A 24,937-nucleotide genomic window follows, 5' to 3' on the forward strand; every position below is an offset into this window, starting at 1 on the left:
CACTTTCCACAATTCCATATATTGAGAGTGATAAGGAAACTGAGGTGAGTGAGTCCACAAAATGTGAGATTGAGATCATTCCACACCATATTAAAGAAATGAGTGATACACCAAATGAAAAGAGAGAGGAGTATTCAATTACTAACCTTTCACAAAATTATCTTTCTTTACAATATGTGCAGATGCAAAAGTCATACCTATTAGCTCTCTTGAAACGATGGGAGGACGAGATCCAGAAACAATTGTGGTGCACTTGGAACACCACTATAGAAGGTGCATGTGTGAAGATTGATTTTCAGAAAGGCATTCAAGTACTCAATGAGGTAAAACAAAAGGGATCTTCCATTTTGAGGAAGCCTGAGGTATGCACCTATGAGTTTTTGAAGCAATGGCGTGATAAGATTAGAGAAAAATTGTTTGGTACATCATCCATCCAGCAATGTGATTTTGCTAATCTTAAAGAGGCTATTAAAGATCCAATAAAACTGAATGTTGCACGTGATTATTCATCATTTTCTTTTCCTAGTTATTTTGTAATGTCCTTGTGCCATAATTTTGTAGAGCGAACGAAGTCGAGGACGACTTTTCTCCAAGAGAGGGAGGATGATATGGAGAGGCTCATAGTTGGTTATAAATTTTTTCCCCATGAAAATATTTGCTGGAAGGAACTCCTAAGTCAAACAAAACATCATGTTGGCACCGTCCATATGATAGCAAAGCTGAAAACTAAAATTCTTCATATCATGAAACATTTGCATTATGATTTGGTCTTGCCCTACTTTCTTTTGTGTGAAGACCAGGTAGACTCGAGGACGACTCCTTTTCAAAATAGGAGGGATGATAAGGACATCTCAATCATTGAAACAACACCGATCATCCCTGAACAAACTCCAAGTCGTGACAAACAAGTACATGATCAAATGCAGCACAATTCAAAGGTGAAAGCTACAAATGAGGATTGTATTATTTCTTTGCATGGATATTATCTACTTCCCTTCTACTTATCTTTTGTAGATCAAAGAGAGTCGAGGACGACTCTTCATCAAGGGAGGGAGGATGATGAGCACATGGGTACATCATACATGACATTTCACAAAAGTGCACAATTTAGTTGGAAAGAATTACTAAGCCAAATCAAGCAAACACATGGCCAGGTGAACGCTAACTTAAGTTCATACCACAATGTTGAACACATGGTTGTACTTTCATCTCCATTATTTTTGGTTGAACTTAGGTATCACATGTAAGAAATCCAACAACCTATGAGCTCTTGAAGCAACCGCTTTGGAGGAACAAGTTTGGAGAAAACAAGTTGCAAGTGAAGCTGATGCTGTCAGTTTTTACCTCTGATGTTTTAGTGTGGCACACCCATGTGATGGAGAGACGGGACAGGTACATCAACAGAAGCTACATCAAATTATCTTTCCAATGCAAAAAACCTCACATCATTTGGAGTTGTGAGTCAAAAGTTCTAGTCATTCTCGTGGAAGGTGTCCAGGCTGTCAAGACTTCACGAATTTCCGAGGAGCTCTGCAACAACTCCCAAAGTTGACTGCTTATTCACCCAAGAAAGCCATGCAAACCTGCTTACTTTTGAAACCATTTTCACACCTAGCTAAGGGGGGTTGTCCCTGCTATAAAACCCCATCTCCCCCATCCTCTAGAAAACCTTTTTGTCAAACCATTCAGCTACAAGCTTATGGAGCAAGACTGCTAGAGAGATCCGAGAGATCTTGCTACCTTTGCTCTTGTGAGTTCATTCGGATTCGCGAGAAGGAGCCTCTGGTTCCCCCTAGTTCGTGCTCTATGGTTCCAGCCGTTTTGTGTGGATTAGTCCCGGTTTGTGGTTCTACGATTGTTCGGACGACGGGTTGGAGTTCTTGTAGCTTCGGTCAGCCATCCCCAACGTACGGGTTGCATCCAACCTTGGCAGGTATAAAGCTAGTTATCCCGGCTGCTTGCAGCTAGTTATCCCTCCCGATTCGATCCTACGACATGAAGATTGGGCCACCCTCGGGCATGAACTCGTTCATCGGGTTCCCACCTATCAAAATGAATAACCGTCTCACATCAAACAAGATCCACATATAATATTCATGCTCAACGCTGGCACCAAATAACAATTATTTAGGTCTAAAACTAATCCCAAAGGTAGATGTAGAGGTAGCATGCCGACGGCGGTCACATCGACTTTGGAACCATTTCCCACGCGCATCGTAACTTCGTCCTTAGCCAATCTTTGCTTAATCCGTAGCCCCTGTTTCGAGTTGCAAATGTTAGCAACTGAACCAGTATCAAATACCCAGGCACTACTACGAGCATTAGTAAGGTACACATCAATAACATGTATATCAAATATACCTTTCACTTTGCCATCCTTCTTCTCCGCCAAATACTTGGGGCAGTTCCGCTTCTAGTGACCAGTTCCTTTGCAGTAGAAACACTCAGTCTCAGGCTTAGGTCCAGACTTGGGTTTCTTCATTTGAGCAGCAACTGGTTTGCTGTTCTTCTTGAAGTTCCCTTTCTTCCCTTTACCCTTTTTCCTGAAACTGGTGGTCTTGTTGACCATGAACACTTGATGTTCCTTCTTGATTTCTACCTCCGCAGCCTTTAACATTGTGAAGAGCTCAGAAATCGTCCTATCCATCCCTTGCATATTATAGTTCATCAGGAAGCTCTTGTAGCTTGGTGGCAGTGATTGAAGAACTCTGTCAATGACACTATCATCATGAATATTAACTCCCAGTTGAGTCAAGTGGTTGTGGTACCCAGACATTCTGAGTATATGTTCACTGACAGAACTACTCTCCTCCATCTTGCAGTTGTAGAACTTATTGGAGACTTCATATCTCTCAATCCGGGCATTTGCTTGAAATATTAACTTCAACTCCTGGAACATCTCATATGCTCCATGACGTTCAAAACGTCATTGAAGTCCCGGTTCTAAGCCGTAAAGCATGGCACACTGAACTATCGAGTAGTCATCGGCTTTGCTCTGCCAGGTGTTCATAACATCTATCGTTGCTCCTGCAGCGGGTTTGTCACCTAGCGGTGCTTCCAGGACGTAATTCTTCTGTGCAACAATGAAGATAATCCTCAAGTTACAGACATAGTCCCTGTAGTTGCTACCATCATCTTTCAACTTAGCTTTCTCTAGGAACGCATTAAAATTCAACGGAACAACAGCACGGGCCATCTATCTACAACAACATAGACATTTAAAATACTATCAGGTACTAAGTTCATGATAAATTAAAGTTCAATTAATCAAATTACTTAAGAACTCCCGCTTAGATAGATATCTCTCTAATCATCTAAGTGATCACATGATCCATATCAACTAAACCATGTCCGATCATCACGTGAGATGGAGTAGTTTTCAATGGTGAACATCACTATGTTGATCATATCTACTATATGATTCATGCTTGACCTTTCGGTCTCAGTGTTCTGAGGACATATCTGCATATGCTAGGCTCGTCAAGTTTAACCCGAGTATTCTGCGTGTGCAAAACTGACTTGCACCTGTTGTATGTGAATGTAGAGCTTATCACACCCGATCATCACGTGGTGTCTCGGCACGACGAACTATAGCAACGGTGCATACTCAGGGAGAACACTTATACCTTGAAATTTAGTGAGAGATCATCTTATAATGCTACCATCGAACTAAGCAAAATAAGATGCATAAAGGATAAACATCACATGCAATCAATATAAGTGATATGATATGGCCATCATCATCTTGTGCCTTTGATCTCCATCTCCAAAGCACCGTCATGATCACCATTGTCACCGGCTTGACACCTTGATCTCCATCGAAGCATCGTTGTCGTCTCGCCAACTATTGCTTCTATGACTATCGCTACCGCTTAGTGATAAAGTAAAGCAATTACGTGGCGATTGCATTTCATACAATAAAGTGACAACCATATGGCTCCTTCCAGTTGCCCATAACTTCATTACAAAACATGATCATCTCATACAATAAATTTAGCATCATGCCTTGACCATATCACATCACAACATGCCCTGCAAAAACAAGTTAGACGTCCTCTACTTTGTTGTTGCAAGTTTTATGTGTCTGCTACGGGCCGAGCAAGAACCGTTCTTACCTACGCATCAAAAACCACAACGCGGTATAGTGATTGCTTTTTGATCTTCAGAAAGAACCCTGTTCATTGAATCCGATTCAACTAAAGTTGGAGAAACTGACACCCACTAGCCATCTATGTGCGAAGCACGTCGGTTGAACCAGTCTCGCGTAAGCATATGCGTAATGTCGGTCTGGGCCGCTTCATCCAACAATACCGCCGAATCAAGAATCAACTAGTGACGGCAAGCAATATGTATATACCCATCCCCACAACTCCTTTGTGTTCTACTCGTGCAAATTATATCTACGCATAAACCTGGCTCAGATGCCACTGGTGGGGAACGCACTAATTTCAAAAAAATTCCTATGCACACGCAAGATCATGGTGATGCATAGCAACTAGAGGGGAGAGTTTTGTCTATGTACCCTAGTAGACCGTAAGCGGAAGAGTTGTGACAACGCGGTTGATGTAGTCGTACGTCTTCACGATCGAGCGATCCTAGTACCGAAAGTACGACACCTCCGTGATCTGCACACGTTCGGCTCGGTGACGTCCCATGAACTCACGATCTAGCAGAGTGTCGAGGGAGAGCTTCGTCAGCACGACGGCGTGATGACGGTAATGATGATGCTACCGGAACAGGGCTTCGCCTAAGCACCGCTACGATATGACTGAGATGAATTATGCTGGAGAGGGGCACTACACACGGCTAAGAGATCAATGATCAACTTGTGTGTCTATGGGGTGCCCCCCTCCCTGTATATAAAGGAGTGGAGGAGGGGGAGGGCCGGCCCTCTACTCTGGCGTGCCCTGGGGAGTCCTACTCCCACCGGGAGTAGGATTCCCCCCTGCCATGTAGTAGGAGTAGGAGAGAAGGAAAGGGAAGAGAGAAGAGAGGGAAGGAGCGGCCGCCGCCCCTTCCCCTAGTCCAATTCGGACTAGGCCTTGGGGGGCGCGACCTACCCTAGGCAGCCCCTCCCTCTCTCCCCTAAAGCCCATTAGGGCCCATATACTCCCCGGGGGTTCCGGTAACCCCTCGGTACTCCGGTTAATGCCTGAGCTTACCCGGAACCATTCCGATGTCCAAACATAGTCATCCAATATATCGATCTTTATGTCTCGGCCATTTCGAGACTCCTCGTCATGTCCGTGATCATATCCGGGACTCTGAACAACCTTCGGTACATAAAAACATATAAACTCATAATACCGATCGTCACCGTACGTTAAGCGTGCGGACCCTACGGGTTCGAGAACTATGCAGACATGACCAAGACATGTCTTCGGTCAATAACCAATAGCGGAACCTCGATGTTCATATTGGCTCCCACATATTCCACGAAGATCTTTATCGGTCAAACCGCATAACGATATACGTTGTTCCCTCTGTCATCGGTATGTTACTTGCTCGAGATTCGATCGTCGATATCTCAATACCTAGTTCAATCTCGTTACCGGCAAGTCTCTTTACTCGTTCCGTAATGCACCATCCCGTAAATAACTCATTAGTTACATTGCTTGCAAGGCTTATAGTGATGTGCATCACCGAGAGGGCCCAGAGATACCTCTCCGACAATCGAAGTGACAAATCCTAATCTCGATCTATGCCAACTCAACAAACACCATCGGAGACACCTGTAGAGCACCATTATAATCACCCAGTTACATTGTGACATTTGGTAGCACACAAAGTGTTCCTCCGGTATTCGGGAGTTGCATGATCTCATAGTCATAGGAACATGTATAAGTTATGGAGAAAGCAATAGCGGCAAACTAAACGATCATCGTGCTAAGCTAACAGATGGGTCAAGTCAATCACATCATTCTCTAATGATGTGATCCCGTTAATCAAATGACAACTCATGTCTATGGTCAGGAAACATAACCATCATTGATTCAACAAGCTAGTCAAGTAGAGGCATACTAGTGACACTCTGTTTGTCTATGTATTCACACATGTACTAAGTTTTCGGTTAATACAATTCTAGCATGAATAATAAAAATTTATCATGATATAAGGAAATATAAATAATAACTTTATTATTGCCTCTAGGGCATATTTCCTTCAGGGGGAACCCTTCTCCCATCTATGGGGAAGGCCAAGTAAGAAGATGAAGGAGGGGGCCTCTCTCCACCTCTCCCCCGTTGGCATCGGTGCGTCACCGGGGGAACCATCGTGACGACGATCTACTCCAACAACTTTGTTGCCGACATCAACAAATTTCTTCTTCTCCATGTAGTGGTATAACCTCCATTGTAGTCTCTACTTGAACATGGTGCTCTATGCTAGATATTATTATCCAATGATGTGTTGCACCTCTATTATGTTTCAGTAGTTTTGTTTTGTTCTCTGTGTTAATTGTGGTATGGTATGGTTGATATGAGTTGTATGTTATTATGGTGGTGTCTTATGGTGCTCACCCATCTCGCGCAAACGTGCGGGGTTCCTGCTATAGGGTTTTGCAATATGTTAATGATTTGCTTATAGTGGGTTGCAGGAGTAACAGAAATCTAAACCTGAGTTCGTGAGTTATTGCATATGGGATCAAATGGGACTTTTAACTTAATGCTATGGTTGGGTTTTACCTTAATGAATATTTAGTATTTACGGATGCTTGCTAGAGTTCCAATTATAAGAACATATGCTCCAAGTACGGAGAGTATGTTAGCTTAGGCCTCTCCCTCATAAGTATGATGAGTTTCACTCGTGTCATATTCAATTGCCAGGGGACAATTCTTTTATAATTGTTCGTCCAAAACCTTTACTTGTTCTTTTATCAAAACAACAACTAACTTTTATTTCTCAAAGCTATCTTTTTATTCTTGCAAACTAGTTTTATTTCTTGTTCTAGGTAAAGCGAGTGTTAGCGTGCGTAGAGCTGTATCGGTTATCGATAGAACTTAATATTAATTTTACCTTTAGCTCCTCATTGGGTTCAACACTCTTATTTTTCAAAATAACTACAACTAATCCCTATACTTGTGAGTTATCAATGTGCCCTGACTACGCACTAACACACACCATATAATCCGGTGGCCTCACCAAGCTGCTGTTGGGGAATGTAGTAATTTCAAAAAATTCCCTACGCACACGCAAGATCATGGTGATGCATAGCAATGAGAGAGGAGAGTGTGATCTACGTACCGTTGTAGACCGACAGCGGAAGCGTTAACTTGGTTGATGTAGTTGTACGTCTTCACGGCCCGACCGATCAAGCACCGAAACTACGGCACCTCCGAGTTCTAGCACACGTTCAGCTCGATGACGATCCCCGGACTCCGATCCAGCAAAGTGTCGGGGAAGAGTTCCGTCAGCACGACGGCGTGGTGACGATCTTGATGTACTACTGTCGCAGGGCTTCGCCTAAGCACCGCTACAATATTATCGAGGACTATGGTGGAAGGGGGCACCGCACACGGCTAAGAATATGATCACGTGGATCAACTTGTATCTCTAGGGGGTGCCCCTGCCTCCGTATATAAAGGCTCAAGGGGGGGGAGTGCGGCCGGCCAGGAGAGGCGCGCCAGGAGGAGTCCTACTCCCTCCGGGAGTAGGACTCCCCCCTTTCCTAGTTGGAATAGGATTCGGTAAGGGGGGAAGAGAAGAGAGAGAAGAAAGGGGGGGCCGACCCCCTCTCCTTGTCCTATTCGGACCAAGGGGGGGGAGGGGCGCGCGGCCCACTTCTGGCTACCTCTCCTCTCTTCCACTAAGGCCCACTAAGGCCCATATACCTCCCGCGGGGTTCCGGTAACCTCCCGGTACTCCGGTAAAATCCCGATTTCACCCGGAACACTTCCGATATCCAAACATAGGCTTCCAATATATCAATATTTATGTATCGACCATTTCGAGACTCCTCATCATGTCAGTGATCACATCCGGGACTCCGAACAACCTTCGGTACATCAAAATGCATAAACTCATAATATAACTGTCATCGAAACCTTAAGCGTGCGGACCCTACGGGTTCGAGAACAATGTAGACATGACCGAGACACGTCTCCGGTCAATAACCAATAGCGGGACCTGGATGCCCATATTGGTTCCTACATATTCTACGAAGATCTTTTATCGGTCAGACCGCATAACAACATACGTTGTTCCCTTTGTCATCGGTATGTTACTTGCCCGAGATTCGATCGTCGGTATCCTATACCTAGTTCAATCTCGTTACCGGCAAGTCTCTTTACTCGTTCTGTAATACATCATCCCGCAACTAACTCATTAGTTGCAATGCTTGCAAGGCTTAAGTGATGTGCATTACCGAGAGGGCCCAGAGATACCTCTCCGACAATCGGAGTGACAAATCCTAATCTCGAAATACGCCAACCCAACATGTACCTTTGGAGACACCTGTAGAGCTCCTTTATAATCACCCAGTTACGTTGTGACGTTTGGTAGCACACAAAGTGTTCCTCCGGCAAACGGGAGTTGCATAATCTCATGGTCATAGGAACATGTATAAGTCATGAAGAAAGCAATAGCAACATACTAAACGATCGGGTGCTAAGCTAATGGAATGGGTCATGTCAATCAGATCATTCATCTAATGATGTGATCCCGTTAATAAAATAACAACTCTTTGTTTATGGTTAGGAAACATAACCATCTTTGATTAATGAGCTAGTCAAGTAGAGGCATACTAGTGACACTCTGTTTGTCTATGTATTCACACATGTATTATGTTTCCGGTTAATACAATTCTAGCATGAATAATAAACATTTATCATGAAATAAGGAAATAAATAATAACTTTATTATTGCCTCTAGGGCATATTTCCTTCAGTCTCCCACTTGCACTAGAGTCAATAATCTAGATCACATCACCATGTGATTAACATCGATAGTTCACATCATCATGTGATTAATACCCATAGTTCACATCGCCATGTGACCAACACCCAAAGGGTTTACTAGATTCAGTAATCTAGTTCACATCGCTGTGTGATTAACACCCAAAGAATGATCATGTTTTGCTTGTGAGAGAAATTTAGTCAACGTGTCTGCCACATTCAGATCCGTATGTATTTTACAAATTTCTATGTCAACAATGCTCTGCACAGAGCTACTCTAGCTAATTGCTCCCACTTTCAATATGTATCCAGATTGAGACTTAGAGTCATCTGGATCAGTGTCAAAACTTGCATCGACGTAACCACGACGAACCCTTTTTGTCATGTCCATAATCGAGAAACATATCCTTATTCCACTAAGGATAATTTTGACCGCTATCCAGTGATCTACTCCTAGATCACTATTGTACTCCCTTGCCAAAATCAGTGTAGGGTATACAATAGATCTGGTACACAGCATGGCATACTTTATAGAACCTATGGCCAAGGCATAGGGAATGACTTTCATTCTCTTTCTATCTTCTGCCGTGGTCGGGCTTTGAGTCTTACTCAACTTCACACCTTGTAACACAGGCAAGAACTCTTTCTTTGACTGCTCCATTTTGAACTACTTCAAAATCTTGTCAAGGTTTGTACTTATTGAAAAAACTTATCAAGCGTCTTGATCTATCTCTATAGATCTTGATGCTCAATATGTAAGCAGCTTCACCGAGGTCTTTCTTTGAAAAACTCCTTTCAAACACTCCTTTATGCTTTGCAGAATAATTCTACATTATCTCTGATCAACAATATGTCATTCACATATACTTATCAGAAATGTTGTAGTGCTCCCACTCACTTTCTAGTAAATACAGGCTTCACCGCAAGTCTGCATAAAACTATATGCTTTGATCAACTTATCAAAGCGTATATTCCAACTCCGAGATGCTTGCACCAGTCCATAGATGGATCGCTGGAGCTTGCATATTTTGTTTAGCACCTTTAGGATTGACAAAACCTTCTGGTTGCATCATATACAACTCTTCTGTAAATCCATTAAGGAATGTAGTTTTTGTTTATCCATTTGCCAGATTTCATAAAAATGCGGCAATTGCTAACATGATTTGGATAGACTTAAGCATAGATACGAGCTAGAAACTCTCATCGTAGTAAACACCTTGAACTTGTCAAAAACTTTTGCGACAATTCTAGCTTTGTAGATAGTAACACTACTATCAGCGTCCGTCTTCCTCTTGAAGATCCATTTATTTTCTATGGCTTGCCGATCATCGGGCAAATCCATCAAAGCCCATACCTTGTTCTCATACATGGATCATATCTCAGATTTCATGGCCTCAAACCATTTCGCGGAATTTGGGCTCATCATCGCTTCCTCATAGTTCGCAAGTTCGTCATGGTCTAGTAACATGACTTCCAGAACAGGATTACCGTACCACTCTGGTGCGGATCTCACTCTGGTTTACCTACGAGATTCGGTAGTGACTTGATCTGAAGTTACATGATCATCATCATTAGCTTCCTCACTAATTGGTGTAGTAGTCACAAGAACAGATTTCTGTGATGAACTACTTTCCAATAAGGGAGCAGGTACAATTACCTCATCAAGTTCTACTTTCCTCCCACTCACTTCTTTCAAGAGAAACTCCTTCTCTAGAAAGGATCCATTCTTAGCAATGAATGTCTTGCCTTCGGATCTGTGATAGAAGGTGTACCCAACAGTCTCCTTTGGGTATCCTATGAAGACATATTTCTCCGATTTGGGTTTGAGCTTATCAGGATGAAACTTTTTCATATAAGCATCACAATCCAAACTTTAAGAAACGACAACTTTGGTTTCTTTCCAAACCACAGTTCAGATTGTGTCGTCTCAACGGACTTAGATGGTGCCCTTTTAAACGTGAATGCAGCTGTCTTTAATGCATAACCCCAAAACGATAGTGGTAAATCAGTAAGAGACATCATAGATCGCACCATATCTAGTAAAGTACGATTACGACGTTCGGACACACCATTACGCTGTGGTGTTCCGGGTGGCGTGAGTTGCGAAACTATTCCGCATTGTTTCAAATGTACACCAAACTCGTAACTCAAATATTCTCCTCCATGATCAGATCATAGAAACTTTATTTTCTTGTTACGATGATTTTCAACTTCACTCTGAAATTCTTTGAACTTTTCAAACGTTTCAGACTTATGTTTCATCAAGTAGATATACCCATATCTGCTCAAATCATCTGTGAAGGTCAGAAAATAACGATACCTGCCGTGAGCCTCAACACTCATCGGATCACATACATCAGTATGTATTATTTCCAATAAGTCAGTTGCTCGCTCCATTGTTCCGGAGAACGGAGTTTTAGTCATCTTGCCCATAAGGCATGGTTCGCAAGCATCAAGTGATTCATAATCAAGTGATTCCAAAATCCCATCAGCATGGAGTTTCTTCATGCGCTTTACACCAATATGACCTAAACGGCAGTGCCACAAATAAGTTGCACTATCATTATTAACTTTGTATCTTTTGGTTTCAATATTATGATTATGTGTATCACTATGATCGAGATCCAACGAACTATTTTCATTGGGTGTGTAACCATATAAGGTTTTATTCATGTAAACAGAACAACAATTATTCTCTAACTTAAATGAATAACCGTATTGCAATAAACATGATCAAATCATATTCATGCTCAACGCAAACACCAAATAACACTTATTTAGGTTCAACACTAATCCCGAAAGTATAGGGTGTTGGAAATATGCCCTAGAGGCAATAATAAAAGCATTATTATTATATTTCCTTGTTCATGATAATTGTCTTTATTCATTGCTATAATTGTGTTATCCGGAAATCGTAATACATGTGTGAATAATAGACACCAACATGTCCCTAGTAAGCCTCTAGTTGACTAGCTCGTTGATCAACAGAAGTCATGGTTTCCTGACTATGGACATTGGATGTCATTGATAACGAGATCACATCATTAGGAGAATGATGTGATGGACAAGACCCAATCCTAAACATAGCACAAGATCGTATAGTTCGTTTGCTAGAGTTTTCCAATGTCAAGTATCTTTTCCTTAGACCATGAGATCGTGTAACTCCCGGATACCGTAGGAGTGCTTTGGGTATACCAAACGTCACAACGTAACTGGGTGACTATAAAGGTATACTATGGGTATCTCCGAAAGTGTCTGTTGGGTTGACATGGATCAAGACTGGGATTTGTCACTCCGTATGACGGAGAGGTATCACCGGGCCCACTCGGTAATGCATCATCATAATGAGCTCAAAGTGACCAAGTATCTGGTCGCGGGATCATGCATTACGGTACGAGTAAAGTGACTTGTCGGTAACGAGATTGAACGAGGTATTGGGATACCGACGATCGAATCTCGGGCAAGTAACATATCGATTGACAAAGGGAATTGCATACGGGGTTGATTGAATCCTCGACATCGTGGTTCATCCGATGAGATTATCGTGGAGCATGTGGGAGCCAACATGGGTATCCAGATCCCGCTGTTGGTTATTGACCGGAGAGTCGTCTCGGTCATGTCTGCTTGTCTCCCAAACCCGTAGGGTCTACACACTTAAGGTTCGGTGACGCTAGGGTTGTGAAGATATGAATATGCAGTAACCCGAATATTGTTCGGAGTCCCGGATGAGATCCCGGACGTCACGAGGAGTTCTGGAATGGTCCGGAGGTAAAGAATTATATATAGGAAGTGCTGTTTCGGCCATCGGGACAAGTTTCGGGGTCGCCGGTATTGTACCGGGACCACCGGAAGGGTCCCGGGGGTCCACCGGGTGGGGTCACCTATCCCGGAGGGCCCCATGGGCTGAAGTGGGAAGGGACCCAGCCCAAAGTGGGCTGGGGCGCCAACCCCCCAAGGGCCCATGCGGCTAGGGGTGGGGGAAACCCTAAGGGGGGCGCCCCCTTGCTTGGGGGGCAAGCCCCCCACCCCTTGGCCGCCGCCCCCCCTAGTAGATCCATCTACTAGGGCCGGCGCCCCCCCTTGGCACCCCTATATATAGTTGAGGAGAGGGAGGGACTTCATACACCAGCCCCTGGCGCCTCCCTCTCTCCCCGTTACGTCTCTCTCTCGTAGTATAGGCGAAGCCCTGCTACTGTGACGCCCTGCATCCACCACCACGCCGTCGTGCTGCTGGATCTTCATCAACCTCTCCTTCCCCTTGCTGGATCAAGAAGGAGGAGACGTCTCCTGTCCCGTACGTGTGTTGAACGCGGAGGTGCCGTCCGTTCGGCGCTTGGTCATCGGTGATTTGGATCACGTCGTGTTCGACTACATCATCACCGTTCTTTGAACGCTTCCGTGCGCGATCTACAAAGGTATGTAGATGCTTCCGATGACTCGTTGCTAGATGAAATCCTAGATGGATCTTGGTGAAACGAGTAGGAAATTTTTTGTTTTCTGCAACGTTCCCCAACATAGGGAGTGTGCGATGATGATCATATCAATCTTGGAACTACTTCCAACACACATCGTCACTTCACCCTTAACTAGTTTCTGTTCATTCTGCAACTCCCGTTTCGAGTTACTACTCTTAGCAACTGTACCAGTATCAAATACCGAGGGGTTGTTACGAACACTAGTAAAATACACATTAATAATCTGTATATCAAATATACCTTTGTTCACTTTGCCATCCTTCTTATCCGCCAAATACTTGGGGCAGTTCCGCTTCCAGTGACCAGTCCCTTTACAGTAGAAGCACTTAGTCTCAGGCTTAGGACCAGACTTGGGCTTCTTCACTTGAGCAGCAACTTGCTTGCTGTTTTCTTGAAGTTCTCCTTCTTCCCTTTGCCCTTTTATTGAAACTAGTGGTCTTATCTACCATCAACACTTGATGCTTTTTCTTGACTTCTACCTTCATCGATTTCATCATCATGAAAAGCTCGGGAGTCGTTTTCGTCATCCCTTGCATACTATAGTTCATCACGAAGTTCTACTAACTTGGTGATGGTGACTAGAGAATTCTATCAATCACTATCTTATCTGGAAGATTAACTCCCACTTGATTCAAGCGATTGTAGTACCCAGACAATCTGAGCACATGCTCACTAGTTGAGCGATTCTCCTCCATCTTTTGGCTATAGAACTTGTTGGAGACTTCATATCTCTCAACTCGGGTATTTGCATGAAATATTAACTTCAACTCCTGGAACATCTCATATGGTCCATGACGTTCAAAACGTCTTTTGAGGTCCTGATTCTAAGCCGTTAAGCATGGTGCACTAAACTATTAAGTAGTCATCATATTGAGCTAGCCAAACGTTCATAACGTCTGCATCTGCTCCTGCAATAGGTCTGTCACCTAGCGGTGCATCAAGGACATAATTCTTCTGTGCAGCAATGAGGATAAACCTCAGATCACGGATCCAATCCGCATCATTGCTACTAACATCTTTCAACACAATTTTCTCTAGGAACATATCAAAATAAACACAGGGAAGCAACAACGCGAACTATTGATCTACAACATGATTTGCAAAATACTACCAGGACTAAGTTCATGATAAATTTAAGTTCAATTAATCATATTACTTAAAGAACTCCCACTTAGATAGACATCCCTCTAATCCTCTAAGTGATCACGTGATCCAAATCAACTAAACCATGTCCGATCATCACGTGAGATGGAGTAGTTTCATTGGTGAACATCACTATGTTGATCATATCTACTATATGATTCATGCTCGACCTTTCAATCTCCGTGTTCCGAGGCCATATCTGTATATGCTTGGCTCGTCAAGTATAACCTGAGTATTCCGCGTGTGCAACTGTTTTGCACCCGTTGTATTTGAACGTAGAGCCTATCACACCCGATCATCACGTGGTGTCTCAGGACGAAGAACTTTCGCAACGGTGCATACTCAGGGAGAACACTTCTTGATAATTAGTGAGAGATCATCTTATAATGCTACCGTCAAACAAAGCAAGATAAGATGCATAAAAGATAAACATCACATGCAATCAATATAAGTGATATGATATGGCCATCATCATCTTGTGCTTGTGATCTCCATCTCCGAAGCACCGTCATGATCACCATCGTCACCGGCGCGACACCTTGATCTCCATCGTAGCATCGTTGTCGTCTCGCCAATCTTATGCTTCCACGACTATCGCTACCGCTTAGTGATAAAGTAAAGCATTACAGCGCGATTGCATTACATACAACAAAGCGACAACCATATGGCTCCTGCCAGTTGCCGATAACTCGGTTACAAAACATGATCATCTCATACAATAAAATTTAGCATCATGTCTTGACCATATCACATCACAACATGCCCTGCAAAAACAAGTTAGACGTCCTCTACTTTGTTGTTGCAAGTTTTACGTGGCTGCTACGGGCTTAAGCAAGAACCAATCTTACCTACGCATCAAAACCACAACGATAGTTTGTCAAATTGGTGCTGTTTTAACCTTCGCAAGGACCGGGCGTAGCCACACTTGGTTCAACCAAAGTTGGAGAAACTGTCACCCGCAAGCCACCTATGTGCAAAGCACGCAGGATAACCGGTCTCGCGTAAGCGTACACGTAATGTCGGTCCGGGCCACTTCGTCCAACAATACCGCCGAACCAAAGTATGACATGCTGGTAAGCAGTATGACTTATATCGCCCACAACTCACTTGTGTTCTACTCGTGCATATAACATCAACATATAAAACCTAGGCTCGGATGCCACTGTTGGGGAACGTAGTAATTTCAAAAAATTTCCTACGCACACGCAAGATCATGGTGATGCATAGCAACGAGAGAGGAGAGTGTGATCTACGTACCGTTGTAGACCGACAGCGGAAGCGTTAACTTGGTTGATGTAGTTGTACGTCTTCACGGCCCGACCGATCAAGCACCGAAACTGCGGCACCTCCGAGTTCTAGCACACGTTCAGCTCGATGACGATCCCCGGACTCCGATCCAGCAAAGTGTCGGAGAAGAGTTTCGTCAGCACGACGGCGTGGTGACGATCTTGATGTACTACTGTCGCAGGGCTTCGCCTAAGCACCGCTACAATATTATCGAGGACTATGGTGGAAGGGGGCACCGCACACGGCTAAGAATATGATCACGTGGATCAACTTGTATCTCTAGGGGGTGCCCCTGCCTCCGTATATAAAGGCTCAAGGGGGGGAGTGCGGCCGGCCAGGAGAGGCGCGCCAGGAGGAGTCCTACTCCCTCCGGGAGTAGGACTCCCCCCTTTCCTAGTTGGAATAGGATTCGGTAAGGGGGGAAGAGAAGAGAGAGAACAAAGGGGGGGCCGACCCCCTCTCCTTGTCCTATTCGGACCAAGGGGGGGGGAGGGGCGCGCGGCCCACTTCTGGCTACCTCTCCTCTCTTCCACTAAGGCCCACTAAGGCCCATATACCAGGGGGTTCCGGTAACCTCCCGGTACTCCGGTAAAATCCCGATTTCACCCGGAACACTTCCGATATTCAAACATAGGCTTCCAATATATCAATCTTTATGTCTCGACCATTTCGAGACTCCTCGTCATGTCTGTGATCACATCCGGGACTCCGAACAACCTTCGGTACATCAAAATGCATAAACTCATAATATAACTATCATCGAAACCTTAAGCGTGCGGACCCTACGGGTTCGAGAACAATGTAGACATGACCGAGACACGTCTCTGGTCAATAACCAATAGCGGGACCTGGATGCCCATATTGGTTCCTACATATTCTACGAAGATCTTTTATCGGTCAGACCGCATAACAACATACGTTGTTCCCTTTGTCATCGGTATGTTACTTGCCCGAGATTCGATCGTCGGTATCCTATACCTAGTTCAATCTCGTTACTGGCAAGTCTGTTTACTCGTTCTGTAATACATCATCCCGCAACTAACTCATTAGTTGCAATGCTTGCAAGGCTTAAGTGATGTGCATTACCGAGAGGGCCCAGAGATACCTCTCCGACAATCGAAGTGACAAATCCTAATCTCAAAATATGCCAACCCAACATGTACCTTTGGAGACACCTGTAGAGCTCCTTTATAATCACCCAGTTAAGTTGTGACGTTTGGTAGCACACAAAGTGTTCCTCCGGCAAACGGGAGTTGCATAATCTCATAGTCATAGGAACATGTATAAGTCATGAAGAAAGCAATAGCAACATACTAAACGATCGGGTGCTAAGCTAATGGAATGGGTCATGTCAATCAGATCATTCATCTAATGATGTGATCCCATTAATCAAATAACAACTCTTTGTCTATGGTTAGGAAACATAACCATCTTTGATTAATGAGCTAGTCAAGTAGAGGCATACTAGTGACACTCTGTTTGTCTATGTATTCACACATGTATTATGTTTCCGGTTAATACAATTCTAGCATGAATAATAAACATTTATCATGAAATAAGGAAATAAATAATAACTTTATTATTGCCTCTAGGGCATATTTCCTTCAGCTGCCCTTTGGCGAACCGAGATCACCAACTAGTCTAGCAGACCCTCATCATGCACCACATGCGTACGCTCCAGCTTCTGCCACCGCCACTTCTGCAGTCCCAAACTCAGGAGAGATCCACGCATTGACCTTCCCAGGGCCAACTGCCATCGACGCCAGACAACGCCACCACCCTACGCGCGTCAATCAACACATGTCCATTGCCTAGACCCCGCAGCGCCATGCCGCCTAGACCCGTTGTCGTTGACGCGATAGATGCCACACCGCACCACCTCCGGCACCGGGAACCATCCAAGCTCGCCGTGCACACCTTCTAGCTCAATGCCCAAGACGACGCCTCCAAGAAGGTGACGACGCCATGGCGCCGCTACCGCCCATTCACGGGGGACTAGGGTTTTCACCTGGGCACAGAGGGAGGAGTGAGCAGGGGGTTGACCTCACCGTCGCCACCAAGGAGGGGAAACGACCAGAGCACCATCAACGACGTGGCCGGCTGCGGCGGTTAGAGGTGTCCACTGGACAAGCTCTCACCCCATCACCCACCTGGTTCGCCATCAACACCTTCGAGCACGGACGCCCGAGATTTGGATTAGCCGATGGGGAGAACCGCGCGCTAGGATGGTCCACCGCAGATCTGACGAGAGGCGCACGGGGAACCACCTCACTCCACGACCGTCTTCCACCGGGGTCCTGCTGCCCAAGAAGCCAAGGAAGTCTGACCGACCGCTGTGACGAACGCCCATCACCGATGGAAGGACGCCGCCCACACCAATCGAGGCCACCGCTTCAGATCCAGGCCCTCACCTGACCCGAGGCAGAGGAGCAACCAAAGGCCTCGCCGCCACTGTCCCTTGCAGGAGCGGGGATCCGGCGACTGCCTTCGACGGCGGCGAGGGAGGAGGAAGGAGGGGAGGGAACCGATGGCGGACGGAGTTGGGGCCCCGGTGCACCTCCCGTGGTGTATCCTTGAGGAGACAAAACATACTATTTTCTATTCCCCTTATCTGCAAACATATTTGTAGGACTGCATTGTCATAGCCGCGATTAAAATAATGCTTTTTAGATAGTGCTAGCCAAAACTCATGTGCTGCTACAAATAAAACAACGAGACAGCCAACAGTTTGCTTCAATAAAACAAAAAGGCTCTAACTTTGCGAGCCATGACAACATCTCACACTTTGCAAGAAATCTAACACCTGGTGATAGTATGGGACAAGGAGGCAAACAAAATGCCACCACTAATTGACATCTTTACAGTAGCAACGGACAATGATACAATTCATCATACCACTAAATTCAGTTTTGGAAGCAAACAGAACCAGCTGTTCCGGCTCACACAGCCAGAGCCAGGTGGGTAGGGGTTTAGGAGAAGCCGCAAACCCAACAAAAAACAGATTCCGGATTCTACCACCTCCGGAACTGAAACCCCACTCCTCCCGTCGGCGGCCAACCACCTCAAATTCTCCACCTCCGTCCCCAAATCTCAAGTGCTCGCTGATTCTTTTGTGAAGCACGCGGCGGCGATATCTTGGGATTTCAGCGCGGTCCGGCCTGAGTCGCTCGTGGTAAGGGACTGACCTCGTCTCTTCCGCCCCAAATTTCTTCTACATTTCATTGTATCTTTTTTATGCAACCCAATCTTTAGACTTTGCCGTGCCCTAGAGCTGCAGGTCCGCCTTCTTCCCCGCCGCCGCCATCGCCGTTCCCGTCCTACAAACCAACCTCCGAATTTTCTGGGTGTGCACCGGCACGCTAGGCACACCATCTGGATCCGCCTCTGCGTGCCATTCAGCTCGCTGGGATGGCGACGCAGCTGCCCTGCTTCACGCAGCTCACCCCGCCGTCGCCGGGATGGAGGAACGAAGCCGGGAGCCTCGGGGCTGCATCTGGGAGGGCATTGGTCAGAAGCGTTCCATTTTCAGGCCACTCTCGCTTCAGGTGTCGCGCAACCCCACGCAGCGCCAACTCGTTTCAGAAGAAAGACTCCTTCCTGGACCTTCACCCGGAGGTGTCCCTGCTCCGAGGCGAGCAGAATGACGAGGCTATTAACCCAAGGAAAGCTTCTTCTGATGGGAGCACGTTGGAGGGGCTGGGGGTGCCGCCGAGCCAGGACGATTACAACGCTGCCAAGATCAAGGTCGTCGGAGTCGGGGGTGGGGGTTCGAATGCTGTCAACAGGATGATTGAGTACTCCATGAATGGTGTCGAGTTTTGGATCGTCAACACCGATGTCCAGGCGATAAGGATGTCCCCGGTGCATTCCCAGAACAGGCTGCAGATTGGGCAGGAGCTCACTCGGGGTTTGGGTGCGGGTGGGAACCCTGATATTGGGATGAATGCCGCCAAGGAGAGCTGTGAGTCCATAGAGGAAGCACTTCATGGTGCTGACATGGTTTTTGTCACGGTAAATGTCACCCCCTTCATATGAAACTATCATGTTATATGTGGAGGTATGATAATACTGTTCCTGTGTCCATATTGCAGGCTGGAATGGGTGGAGGAACTGGAACTGGAGGTGCTCCTGTAATTGCTGGAATTGCCAAGTCCATGGGTATACTGACAGTGGGTATTGTCACAACGCCCTTTTCATTTGAGGGGAGGAGGCGTGCAGTTCAGGCTCAAGAAGGAATATCAGCCTTGAGAAATAGTGTGGACACTCTCATTGTCATCCCAAATGACAAGCTGTTGTCTGCTGTTTCTCCAAACACTCCTGTCACGGAAGCATTCAACTTGGCTGATGATATTCTTTGGCAAGGAATTCGCGGTATCTCTGATATCATTACGGTAAGTAAACTGACGTATGCATTTGAAACTCTTATCACATAAGGTGGGAGAATGAATTAGCATATCAGAGATATATAACTTGCATAGATTTAATGTCCTCTTCCTCTTGCAGGTTCCTGGGTTGGTTAATGTAGATTTTGCAGATGTGCGAGCCATAATGCAAAATGCAGGGTCATCTTTGATGGGTATAGGGACTGCAACAGGTATTGCATCTGAAATAAGCTGCTGGTGTTTTTTTCTTGATATTTATATGATTGCTGCACACATCTAGCTCCATTCTTTGCAAGTTGAATTCTAGTTTGCACCCTGTTTATTGAGAAGACTTCATTGCATGACACAGCTAGGAGCAAACAATGTTAAATAGAGAAAAGTGATTGCCTGCCACAATGTGATGTTGAGTAGTGTTCGAAGATTTCGGTTCAAAAAGAGCTCTTTTATAGTGCCCCCAAATTATTATTAGTCATCTATTGTCTTAGATCTAAGGGTCGTTGTTTACTGGTACTCCAAGAAAAGTATTATGGAGTACTGCCACAAAATATGTAGGAGTACCTGGTTTCAGGGGTAAAATAGTAACTTGGAGAGAATTAAGTGTGAATATAAGCTCAGATCTATGGTCACACACGTCAGTACGTGCATATGGATGCGGTGAGCATGGCAGGTTTGGCTGCAGCGATAACCGTGAATAGAATGCTATCTTCCTAAATAAGAACTTAATTGCTCAGGAACAGCTGGAGATTAAAAAGACTTCCTAAATAAACAATTAATGGCTGAAGAACAGACAGAGATTAAAAGATGAGATCTGCTACTTGTTTCTCACAAATTGCCGTCGGATCCAGCGAGATTAAACAAGAATTGACATCATCGAGTAATTCTCTGTATCCGGCCATCGACGGTCAGCTCCGGCGAACGCGCCTGCTAAGGATGCTATGGGGGAGCGAATATGTGCAGTTATGGAGATGGTGGCGGCGGGCCTCAATTGTTGCAAAGTCAGCAAGTTTTGTGTGATGCCATAGTTATCGCCACTCCCATCACTGCGGCAATTTATATGTACTCCCTCCGTTCCAAATTACTCGTCGCAGAAATGAATGTATCTAGAACTGAAATACATCTAGATACATCCATACCTGCGACAAGTAATTCGGAACGGAGGGAGTATATGTATAGTGTTCTATTGGTTTGCTCCTAGTAAGAAGAATATGATTAAAAACCTAAAATACCCCTATGCATCAAGGGCTAGATTTCACTGGTACTCCTTAACACCCAGGTGGTGTACCAGGGTACCTTAAAATTGCTCCAAAAAAAAGTAATGTTCAAAGCTAACGCTGTATTAGGCTATTAGCTCCTATGCATGCTACCAACACTTGAATCTGTGGATGTATTATAGCTTCAGAATTGTTGTGTTTTTCACCTTATGGCATCAAGGTAATAACACTGACCATTTCTTCACCTTATGTCCTACACTGTTATTGTTGACTAATAACAACGAAACAAATTTACATGCCATACTAGGCACATGATAAAATTAATGGTCAACACACGGTTCATATGTGTACAATACAAGAACCAACTATTAATACATCATACATGCCAGGTCGACACTGACAAATTGAGTTCAGTTTTCTTGGTATAGTGCTGTAGTTTGCAGTTTCCATGCAGATGCCATACAGCCATACTTGACTGAATTGAATTTTAATCTTTTTTTTTATTTTGTTGTGTTGCCTTAAATTTTCAGGCAAGTCAAGAGCAAGAGACGCCGCTCTTAATGCCATTCAGTCACCACTGCTAGATATTGGAATTGAGAGGGCTACAGGCATCGTGTGGAATATCACTGGAGGAAATGATTTGACTTTGTTTGAGGTTGGTCCATCTATTTGACAGTTTTTTGCTGATTTTCTCACGCCGTATATTGTTTGGTGAACTTAGTTTTTGTAGGTTAATGTTCTGTGCACTCTTTTATATGGTTGTCTAGTTGCCATACATCTAATATGACATGAATACATTAAACAGAAAAGTTGCTACTAGGATACACCAAGTAGTATTATGTTTTATTCGTACATGACAATATCAATCCAAGTGGGTATGATAACGACTTTATAGGGAACAGACACCTGGCATTTGTGGTGTAGCAGCTAGTTTGCCTTCTAAATCGACTGGGGCCACATTTTAATTGCTTTGTTTGTTGTGGGTGTTTCTCTCAGGCTCCTGTTGATTGATTTTGAGTGATCCCACAAAACAGAGTAATAATGCAATAATACTATATATAGAATTAAGTTATTTAGAGGGGTTCAACGTCCGATTAGATTGTGTTCTACATGAATTTCAATACTTTGGTTGGCCTAGTTTTGGAAGTTTGAAATGACGTGATCAAGCATTAATATCTTTTTTATTTTGACCTCATAATTTTATTTATTTATTGCCTTTAGCTATGTTATAAGAAAAACTGATTTTGTGTTTATCTGAAATTGTCACATATGCGTCGGTACCATGGACTTCAGGGTATCAAATTTTCTCAGTATTAACCTGCATTCAAATAAGACCCATCTTCTACTAGTTACTGAATGGCGGAAACAAATTCTGAACAGCTGAGGGATGTTCTATGAAATCGTGATAATGGTGTGATCTATTTCGCTGCATGAAGAGCCAGCTTTTACCAACATGTACACATTGTTTTTAACCATGTTAACATACAAGTTTGATTTCCCTCCATTAGGCAACTTGTTCCTGCAAAACTAAACTATCAGTTGCTAATATATGCAACATACGAGGTAGATTCAACACTCGGTAATTTCCATCTATACAACAGTATATGGCTATATGCCCATAAGAAACTTCGTATTTCACAAAACTGCAATTATTATGTTCCTGGCACCAGCATAGCTCTTGCATGGTTGAGATGTGGTGCTGGACCAGACCCACCCAAATATGTTGATAAACTTGCTCACAAGAGCTACTTCCCTCAAAAACAATGATGATGCTCTGAAGGTCTCGGCATCAAAGTTTACCTGTTGCCTGGGTGTCGCTTTCATTTTTCCAGGGCGGTCATAGAATTTTCAAGATCAGCTTATGTAGTCACCATTTTCATACGGAGGTCTGATTTTCTTATTTTTTAGGTAAATGCTGCAGCCGAAGTAATCTACGATCTAGTTGATCCAAATGCTAATCTGATATTTGGTTCTGTCATAGACCCATCACTCAATGGCCAGGTAAGCCATACGCATATTCATTTTAGCATGTTTCCATACGCCTGTTCATTTTAAGTATGTATGGGTTATATTTAACAGTTGCACTATAAGTTTCTCACAAGTTGGGCAACTGCGGGAGAGATGCGATTAACTTGTTTATTATTTGCTTAGAAATGCTTATGCACATACTTTTTGTCGATGCAGGTTAGCATAACATTGATCGCTACTGGCTTTAAACGGCAGGATGAAGCAGAAAGCCACACCGTAAAGGTAAATACGGTTGCACAACTACTGGTCTAGATTCTGAGGGGAATCTCTTACGTGATCTCACGTGTTGAACCAGGGTGGCCAGCAAATGCAAGGAGACAATGGTCGACATCCATCTTCCACAGGTGGCAGCAAGGTGGAGATCCCCGAGTTCCTTCGGAGGAGAGGACCTTCTCGCTTCCCGCGAATTTGACTCTTCTCCAGGGCTCCCTTTCTTAGATAATGCCTGTTGAGACTCGCCCCTCGTAGATTAGATGCCCTCTTGTAAGATACCAGACCTGTAGAGTCTAGCTGTTTTCCGTAGAGGTTTTACTTTTTTGTAGTTTGTTTGATCTTTCTGTTCTTTATCTTGGAATGCTACTGCCAATAATGTGTAGCTGTGAGCATATCAGTGTTGTAGAAAATGTTCTGCCTTCCTGGTGTGTCCAATCGCGCGCTCTTCTTCATGTCCCCACATGCCTACTTATCTCCTTGTCCCATTCATCGGTTATTCGTGATGCAGGCCCAACTAATCAAACAGGCCAAAGTTGATCCCCAAAGCTTTGATGGATGTTAGGGCATCTCTAGCAAATTTCTTAAAACTCAAATTGGAGGAGCAAAAGTGACATTTTAGTGAAGTTTTGGGTTTAGGGGGTGTTTTGTGCTGTCCGTCGGTTGACGCGTAAAGCCGCCCTTTTCTTTTTTGAACTTCGGCGACCTTTATTAAATAACAACCATGTCTGTTACTACAAGAGAGGAGGTTAAAAAGTAGGGAGTGCTGCTCAGTACGTTTTCCCTCTATAAGAGCAACTTTAATGGGGCGACCCATTTCGTCCGCCTGCGTCCGTTTGGGTCGGAGCGGAAAAAAATGACGGCCCAATGCGCCAACCCAAACGGACGTGCGTTCGCTTTTCGTCCGCGGGCGACCCATTTCAAGCCCAATTTTGAGCCTGATTTGTGTCGGCGCGGACATGAGAGGGACGCGCGCGCGCCTACTCTCTCCGGGCCCGCCGGTCGGTGGCAGCCACCATCATTGCCCCCTACTTTCCCCAAAAACACTCCCGCCCGCGCGCGCCCCCGCCCCCCCAACCAGCCATGAAGGACGCCATCGACCTCGACCTCGACGCCGTCGCCGGCCTTGCCTCCCTCGCCTCGTCCGGCGCCGTCGCCCCCTTCGGAAAAGGCAAGCCTCGTGCCCCGTGCAAGATCGCCGCCGCGACCAAGCTGAAGAAGGCGCTGACGCCCGAACAGCGGGCAAGGGAGTCGGCCAAGAGGAAGGGCCGGAGGGACGCCGTGGATGCAAGGGATGAGGCCGCCGCCGC

General features: G+C 44.9%; 1 protein-coding gene across 2 annotated transcripts; it reads left to right on the plus strand.

The window, feature by feature from the left end:
* Window positions 1–18,712: 18,712 nt before the first annotated feature.
* LOC125538029 (cell division protein FtsZ homolog 2-1, chloroplastic-like) lies at window positions 18,713–24,065 on the plus strand. 2 transcript variants are annotated; one of them, XM_048701339.1, is made up of 8 exons: window positions 18,713–18,968; window positions 19,074–19,807; window positions 19,888–20,187; window positions 20,300–20,390; window positions 21,920–22,044; window positions 23,298–23,390; window positions 23,574–23,639; window positions 23,713–24,065. In XM_048701339.1, exons 2-8 carry the CDS (start codon window positions 19,205–19,207, stop codon window positions 23,827–23,829), a joined length of 1,395 nt encoding a protein of 464 aa, XP_048557296.1. In that variant the 5' UTR covers window positions 18,713–18,968; window positions 19,074–19,204; the 3' UTR covers window positions 23,830–24,065. The 2 variants fall into 2 exon arrangements, with proteins under 2 accessions (XP_048557296.1, XP_048557295.1); XM_048701338.1 differs by having other exon boundaries at window positions 18,714–18,968; window positions 19,066–19,807.
* Window positions 24,066–24,937: the final 872 nt, after the last annotated feature.

The sequence above is a fragment of the Triticum urartu genome, chromosome 2 (genome assembly GCF_003073215.2).
Source record: "Triticum urartu cultivar G1812 chromosome 2, Tu2.1, whole genome shotgun sequence".
NCBI classification, from domain to species: domain Eukaryota; kingdom Viridiplantae; phylum Streptophyta; class Magnoliopsida; order Poales; family Poaceae; genus Triticum; species Triticum urartu.